At 46.9% G+C, this 7,755-nt stretch overlaps 1 protein-coding gene across 2 annotated transcripts in view; it reads right to left on the bottom strand.

Annotated features, from left to right (window-relative positions):
* Positions 1-6,808, bottom strand: part of LOC147157252 (uncharacterized) — a 6,894-nt gene extending 86 nt beyond the window's left edge. The window contains exons 1-9 of one of the 2 annotated variants that reach the window (XM_086064653.1): positions 6,737-6,808; positions 6,432-6,660; positions 6,247-6,332; positions 6,067-6,171; positions 5,879-5,983; positions 5,544-5,704; positions 2,181-2,263; positions 1,983-2,032; positions 1-18 (exon numbers count right to left, since the gene is read on the bottom strand). The exon at positions 1-18 is cut by the window's left edge and continues 86 nt beyond it. In XM_086064653.1, coding sequence (XP_085920779.1) covers positions 1,988-2,032; positions 2,181-2,263; positions 5,544-5,704; positions 5,879-5,983; positions 6,067-6,080 — 408 coding nt within the window. In that variant the 5' untranslated portion in view covers positions 6,081-6,171; positions 6,247-6,332; positions 6,432-6,660; positions 6,737-6,808 and the 3' untranslated portion in view covers positions 1-18; positions 1,983-1,987. Of the gene's footprint in view, positions 2,264-5,543; positions 5,705-5,878; positions 5,984-6,066; positions 6,210-6,246; positions 6,333-6,431; positions 6,661-6,736 lie in introns of those variants that run through there. The other variant, XM_086064652.1, reaches the window with a different exon arrangement.
* Between the last annotated feature and the right edge of the window lie 947 nt (positions 6,809-7,755).

The raw sequence follows: 7,755 nt of genomic DNA on the forward strand, positions 1-7,755 counted from the left end.
TTTATTCAGATGGTTTCCCTGCAGGAAAGAAAATAATGCATTTTAAGAATGAATAGGATTATGTTTAGTTCATTTTTTCAGACCCACATATACCTAGTTACAACAGCATTGATAGATCACTGTGTCTAATGATTCCGGAGCGCGGCTCCTGCTGCTGCTCACCGCTCCCTCAGGGGATGGGTCAAATGCGGAGAAAGAATTTCGCCCCACTTAGGTGGGTGTGACAATCAGTGGTACTTTACTTACCCGAAGTAAAATTAAAAAATAATAATATGACAGAGCATGTCATCTTCATACTGGAAACTTACACAGCCCTATGCTGACTTGTTGCTGCTCTAGGTCTTTTATAGTTGGGGTCGGAACACCTGCTAGAGTGCCAAGACATCTTGGATCCTCGGATCTTAAAGGGTGACTTTCTGCCATCCCTCTCTGAACAAGCACTCAAGCGGTTTGAATCACTTCGACGCACCTTCAGAGAAAGCCAGAATTGCAACAGCAATATGTGAAATTTATGGGCAAACTGCTGGAAATCTACCATGCTGAGGTGGCGCTAGAGCTAAGAGAAGAAGAGTGCTGGTATTTACCAAGCTTTGCTGTGTATCACCCACAAAAACCCAACCAAATCAGGGTAGTGTTTGATTCAAATGCGCAACAGTCTGGGATTTCCTTGAACAATGTGATCTTGACTGGACCAGATCCGAACAACACCCTTCTGGGAGTGCTCATGCAGTTCCGGAAGAACAAGGTCACAGTGATGGTGGATATACATCAAATGTTCTATGGCTTCCTTGTGGCAGAAAAGCACAGAAACTACCTGCGATTCCTATGGTTCAAAGATAACGTAGCCAATGAGGTCATTGACTACAGAATGAAAGTTCACGTTTTCGGAAATAGCCCATCTCCAGTCGTGGCAATCTATGGGCTCAGAAGAGCTATTAGAGAGGGCGCAGAGAAATTTGGAACACAGTCAACTTTGTTTTACGGCACTTTTATGTTGATGACGGCCTCTGTTCTGTCCAAACCGATGCAGAAGCTATTGGGCTGCTCCACAGGACTCAAGCCTCACTTGCTGAGTCTAACTTGAGGCTCCACAAATTTGCCTCAAACAGTCAGGCTATCTTGAAAGCTTTCCCAAGTGAAGACTGCGCGTTAGACAAAAATTACGTAGACCTCAGTGGAGACGAGTCGCCCACCCAACGCAGCCTTGGCCTCCTGTGGGAAATAGCAAGTGACACGTTCACCTCCGCGTCAACTGACACCAAACCTTTCATCCGCCAAGGGATTCTTTCGATGGCGAATTGTGTCTTTGACCCTTTAGGGTTCCTAGTTCCAGTCACGATCCAAAGCAGAGCTCTTCTCCGAGAGTTGAATTCTAAGTCATCGGAATGGGACACTCCATTGCCTGAAGATAAATTAGGCAAATGGGAAGCTTGGAGAAACTCGCTTCAAGACTTGAGGCACTGTCATACACCTAGGATGTACACATGCATCTGTCCAACCGAGGCTGAGCGAGTAGAACTCACACATCTTTAGTGATGCCTCTGTGAAAGCCATTGGTGCCGTAGCCTACTTGAAAGCCATCCAAGAAGACACAGTGGAAATTGGATTTGTCATGGCAAAGTCCAAACTCTCGCCCCTCAATCTAATCAGACCATTCAGAGACTTGAGCTGTGTGCAGCGGTCTTAGCAGTGGAGATGGCTGAGCTGATTCAGGACGAACTGTATCTAAAGCTGGATGTCACTAGGTTCTATACAGATAGCAAAGTTGTCCTTGGATACATTTACAACCAGTCCAGACGGTTCTATGTGTACGTCCACAATCGGGTCCAGCGTATACACCAGTCCACCATCCCTGACCAATGGCACTACGTGAACACCGATGACAATACTGCTGACCTGGCATCAAGGTCGGTTCGGACCAACCTTCCTGCGCAAGCTCTCCATTCAGTCAGAGCCCACCCAGTCATTCAGCTTAGTCTCACCTGAGTCAGATGCAGAGGTCCGTCCAGTTGTGAAGAGCTACATCGCCAATCTGCAAGGAAAAGTTCTCAGCACTGAGCGCTTTGAGAGGGAGGCAAACGGCTCATTAACTCAATTATTCACAAATGCATCACTTGTCACAGACTTAGAGGACGAATGGAGGAACAACAAATGGCAGATTTGCCAGCAGAGCGCCTCACCATCTGCCCTCCCTTCACGTATGTGGTCTTGCATGTCTTTGGGCCCTGGCACATCTCCACCAGACGCACCAGACGGACGCAACCTGAAAGCAAATGCTGGGCCATATTTTTCTTTAGTTTTTTTGTTTTTCTTTTTTTTCCTTTAAAAGAGCTCAGTATTGTTCATTCGGTAATGTCATCATCATTGCTCTTTTTTTTTAAAATATATATATATTTATTTATTTATTTATTTATTTATTTTTTGTATGTGGGTGAGTATGTGTATGTGCGTGCGTGCGTGTATTTGTTAGCTCACCAAAAACCTATTAGAAAAAAAATCCCATACCGTTCACCTAAACCGAACACCGCCGTCAGGAGACCCAAGGGGACCAAAGAAGGAAAGTGAAATCCAGCACCGACCAGACACCACCCACCGGGCCACCCACCAGAATTCTTCCCCAACCCCAGAAACATCTAAATTCCAACAAATCCAAAAAAAAAAAAAAAAAATCAGGGAGACCTCAAGAGACCGAAGGAGACTGAGGAAAGGAAGGAGGGACAGACGAAGCCGAGTGAGATCCACAGACACCAGCCTCCACCGATTCAATGACCTGAGGAGGAAGCAGATTGTGTCTGAGTTTCGATAGATGCTGGTGTGGTGGATCTGGCATGCATGAAAATCTCCACCAAAGAGGGGAGCCGTCGACACCTGCCAGGACAGGGCAAGCGCAACACCTCAGGGCCCCCCAGGCCGCGGCAGCGCCAAAGGACGACCCCCGGGTGGAGAGCAAACCCAGGAGCAGGAGCGCCCCCCACCCCAACACGGCCCGCGCCCCCGACCCAACGCAGCAGGACGGGGCACTACAGGCCCGCCAGGCACCCCACCGGCCCACAACCCCCGCACCTCCCACGACCCCCCCCCGCCCCCAGACACCCCCCATCCCCAATACCCCCCCCCCCAACAAAGCCGCCCCCCCCGACCTCACCCCGACCAGCCGGCAGCCCCCCAACCCCCGACCCCCAGCCCCCGGGGACCCCCTGCACCCAGGCACCGGCGCCGAAGAGGGGCCGGACAGCGGAGAGGGCAGCCGCGCCCACCCCACCCCCCGCCGCGTGGCGGGACGGAACACCGGGGGCAGAAGGGGAGATGGGGGCCTCGGAGGACGGCCGACACCCCCGAACCCCAGGCCCAGCGAGGAAAGGCCCCGGTCGTCACCCCAGCGTTCTTTGTGAAAGTTAACCCCTGTTACTGAGTCCGCCAGCTCGCTGACTGGCGAACTCTACCCCTAAACCGTGAATGTGACCCCACCCAGTGTATATACAAGTGTGTGTGTGTGGTGCATTAAAATTAGGAGCAGGTGAACCGGAGCCGAGGGAAATGATATTCCCATGCTCCGATCCACCCGCCTCCCAAGCATGTCACTCAGTGTATGTGGTGCATTAAAAAAAAAAAAAAATAGGGGGGGGGGGGGGCGCGGCGGGGACACGGACAGGGGACCGCAGCACTGCTCTATACCGCGGTCACCAACCGATGGCACCCCCACAAGCCCCCCCCCCCCCCAGTTGTGTGGTGCATTAAAATTGGAGGGGAGTTGTAGGGTGAAGACGGTGTTTCCACCCTACCCCCCCCCCCCCCCCCCCAAAGTGTGTTATGTGCCCTATATGTCTATAAAAGTGTATTGTGCAAACCTAGTGTAGTGAGTTAAGAGGAGCGACCAGCGGGGCCCCCCCATCCGGGCGGGGGCAGGAGGCGCACCCGCCCACCAAGCCCCCACCCACCCCACCGGGACCCCGGCGGGCATATGGGTCCAGCCCGGCGGGGCGATAGGGCTCGCCCCCCGAATACTGGGGCCCGCCCGAGGCGCCAGGACGCCCACCGGAGCGGGGCGGGCACAACACCAAACCCCAGCCACCCCCGCCGGCCCCCGGAGCGCCGAGACCATATTTTTCTGATGCATGAGCTCCAGGACCGTCCACATCGAGGTGATTAACTCAATGGACACCTCAAGCTGCATAAACGCGTTGAGGTGTTTCTTTGCGATAAGAGGACCAGCCAATCAACTGAGGTCATACTGCAGCACAAACTTCATTGGGGCTTGCAAAGAGCTGGGGCTTAGTGCAGATCAACCAGACAGCACAGTGCAGAAGTATTTGCACCAACAAGGATGCTCCTGGGTCTTTAACCTGCCTCATGCCTCACACATGGGGGGTTCATGGAAGTGCCTCATTGGGATGGCCCGAAGAATCCTGGATTCAAGCACCCGCCTAACTCATTAAGTTTTGTGCACACTAATGGCAGAAGTGAGAGCAATTCTGAACGCAAGGCCACTTGTTCCGGTATTGAATGATCCTGAAAATCCACTCATCCTCACACCATCAATGCTGTTGACACAGAAAGTTGGCGTCCCACCACCTCTAGCCGAATTCACCGACAAAGACCTCTTCACTAAGCAATAGCGACAAGTACAAGCTCTATCCAACTTGTTCTGGAACCGTTAGAGACAAGTGTACCTGTCAACCTTACAAAGCCGCGAGAAGTGGACACGGTCCCACTGGAACCTGCAATACGGTGACATCATCCTCCTCAAAGACAACCAAGCTGCCCGCAACGACTGGCCTTTGGCAGTAGTCACAAAGGCTTGTTCCAGGGACAGATGGAAGAGTCCGTAAGGTGGAATTGAAGACAACGAATCAAGGGCAATCAAAGGCGTACCTTAGACCAGTGACTGAAATTGTTTTGGTTCTTATTAAGGAATGATGTACCAGTTATAGTTCTTGTTGAGTTTAATGTTTATGCTAGAGTAGTGACATCACAGTGGTCAGGCGGGGAGTGTGTCGCCACTAGGGCGATATTTACATGGAGAGTTTTTTTATTGACACACTGAGATCAAAGATGACTTTTATTTTGATACTGTTTCCGGTAATTTGGTTACTTCTTCCTGTCTAGCAACCATTTTGATTGCTGCCTGGTTCCTACTTGTTGTAAACAGTTTTTGCAAACTAAATGATCTTGAAACCGCTAAAAGCAAAGTCGTGAGTAAAATTAATTAAGTTAAATTACTGATATATTAAGTTATGTTTTGAGTTGAAAGGGAAAATAATAAATGGGTTAAAAAGATAGTTTTTAATTCACATATATGTGCAAGGATATTTCATCAGACTTTATATGAAGCTGAGCTTAATGTTAAAACAGTCAAACTTTGTTTTTGTTACAGTTTTCACTCTGTCATGTAATGTTGGAATCTTCAGTAAACAACAGCAAAAGGTTCACTACACCACAGACTTCTCGTCATTGCATCAGAGTTTAACTGGCTGGATAGCTACAGTAGCCACACTGCAGTAAGGACAGCATAAGTTGTATGTAAACTATTAAAATTGGCATACTGTACTGTTCCATCCCTTCCTCTTGAGTGCTCTGCCCAGGTGATGGTTGTAATCCAGGGTCGCTAAATAGATTCTTGCCTTGAAGACACTGAGAGAATGCGAATCTCTTTCCGGCATACATCAAGATGTGGTTATGAAATGGCTCCAACTCTGCTGTTGACCTAAATGGGAAAACCCAGTTTTGATGTATAAATACTCAAGATTCCAGAATTTCAGTATTAAGTAGCATTGCAATGTAATGGGACACATATCTAAAAGACAGGTATTTCTTGACAGTCTTCAACCAGCGTTAATCCAAGACTAGTAATTCACGTAGCCGCTAGTGTGCAACAGACCCGATTGGAATCAGCTGCTTATTCCCATCATCCTCCATTGGGTCATGATGACAGGAACCACTGATGCACACCAGTGACGTGGTGTAAAACTCCGGTCCATTGGTCCTACAATAATATACATTATATTACGATATTTTATGTTTTTTTCAAATATCGTAAAATACTTGTTTAATTTCATGTTGACCTACCAGGGAGTCTCCATAAGTTTCTGCTGTTTTACAGCAGTACCAGAAGTGATTGGTGATGTCCCGGTTCCAGGTCAGTAGTAAGGCACAATCCTTTTGACGCCCAGCCTAATTACACCGATAAAGGCATGTTTACCACACATCATATAAACATACACACACTTCAGGTGAACTAATACATACCGCCACAGTCCTTTTACTGACGTTTTTAGCCTCATGCCAGATATCAAGGGAGTGCTTTATTCCTCTGTCTTTGTATTCTCCTGTTTCTATAAAACAAACCAAATGCCACAATTATTTTATGATGATCATTGATAAAAAACATCATAAACACTCACATAAGCTTTTATTTTTGGAATATCATGTACATTACGTATGAAACAGCATTGATATTTGAGCGTGCGCGTCAATGCAGGCTCCATTCACGTCAACTCTTCACCGAAGGCATCCATACACTTCATGAAACAGTGCTTCCATAATAGAGTTTCTCTGGCAGTGACATTTATTGCTGGAGACCTTTTTTTTTTTACTCTTTCTCCATCATGCTATATGTGCAGTATTGTGCACAAAACCCTGGACTGTCCATCCGAGCATCACCTTTGAACAGACAGGAAAGGAAAAGTTCATTATAATAGTATAGGGAAAATCACTCACCACGCTGAACAATTGATACCTTGTTTTTCAGCTCATTGATGATCCCTTTTGTGTGATTCATTCAGAACTTCTCAATATTGTCCACACAAAAGCCATCCTGAATATTGTAGAAAGTAGTTGGATCTATTATCCCCATGTTCATAAATTTGAACATGAGTGCAATTTTCCTGAAATTGTTTCCTGACAGCAGGATATTGACACCCAACATAAAGTCTTCAACCAGCATCCCATATTTAAAATACCGTTGGGAGCTCTACCTCCAAACTGTGTGCCCATTTGGACAAATCTAAGGGGAAAAGATACAGAAAAACTGTATGAATGTGTGACAGCTACTTACAATGAATGCATGTGTATGTGTATATGCATTTTGCATGAGTCATTATTACAACTCAGTTTGTGGCTAGAGCAACCCACACAATCAACCAACAACACATCTTCATAAATATCTAGTTTTCCTTCCTGAAGAGTCCCCCCTTCAGCACAAGGCAGTCAGACAGAGTCGTTAAAAAAGGTGTGATAAAGCAGTTTAATCCCATTCAGTGTTCTACTCCCCAGGATGTCCTCAGATCATTGTATATTTTTAGTGAGTGATTATTGGGGGTTGGAGTGAAACTTTCCACAATTTAATCATGATAGAGCTTGTCTAAATTTTCAGTGTGGGAAAAAATTTAATGTATACAAACCGCAGACAAATAGGAGGTACATAATCTTGTTCTAGACTGTCATCAGAGTCTGAGTCAAACTCCTTAGTCTCATCTTCTTCAGAGGTGGACACTATCTGTGATTCCTCATCTGGGGTCCAGGGCTCATCCTTGTCATCATCCCATTCTATTCTGTGTAACACAATTTTGTCAATTCCAAGTCAATTATTCCTCCAAACAGGCATGTAATAACTAGAAAAATTCCCGCGGAAATTTTGAATGGGCCTGCTAACTCTTTTCAATGAGCTGAACAGTTTAAACTTTCAACCATTGAAATCGCTCAAGAAATGTGCAAGTTAACCATAATCTACTAAAAGCGTTACTGCCCCTTTAAGAA

The sequence above is a fragment of the Leptonotus elevatus genome, chromosome 20 (assembly GCF_054856555.1).
Source record: "Leptonotus elevatus isolate MCC_2025b chromosome 20, RoL_Lele_1.0, whole genome shotgun sequence".
Taxonomy (NCBI): domain Eukaryota; kingdom Metazoa; phylum Chordata; class Actinopteri; order Syngnathiformes; family Syngnathidae; genus Leptonotus; species Leptonotus elevatus.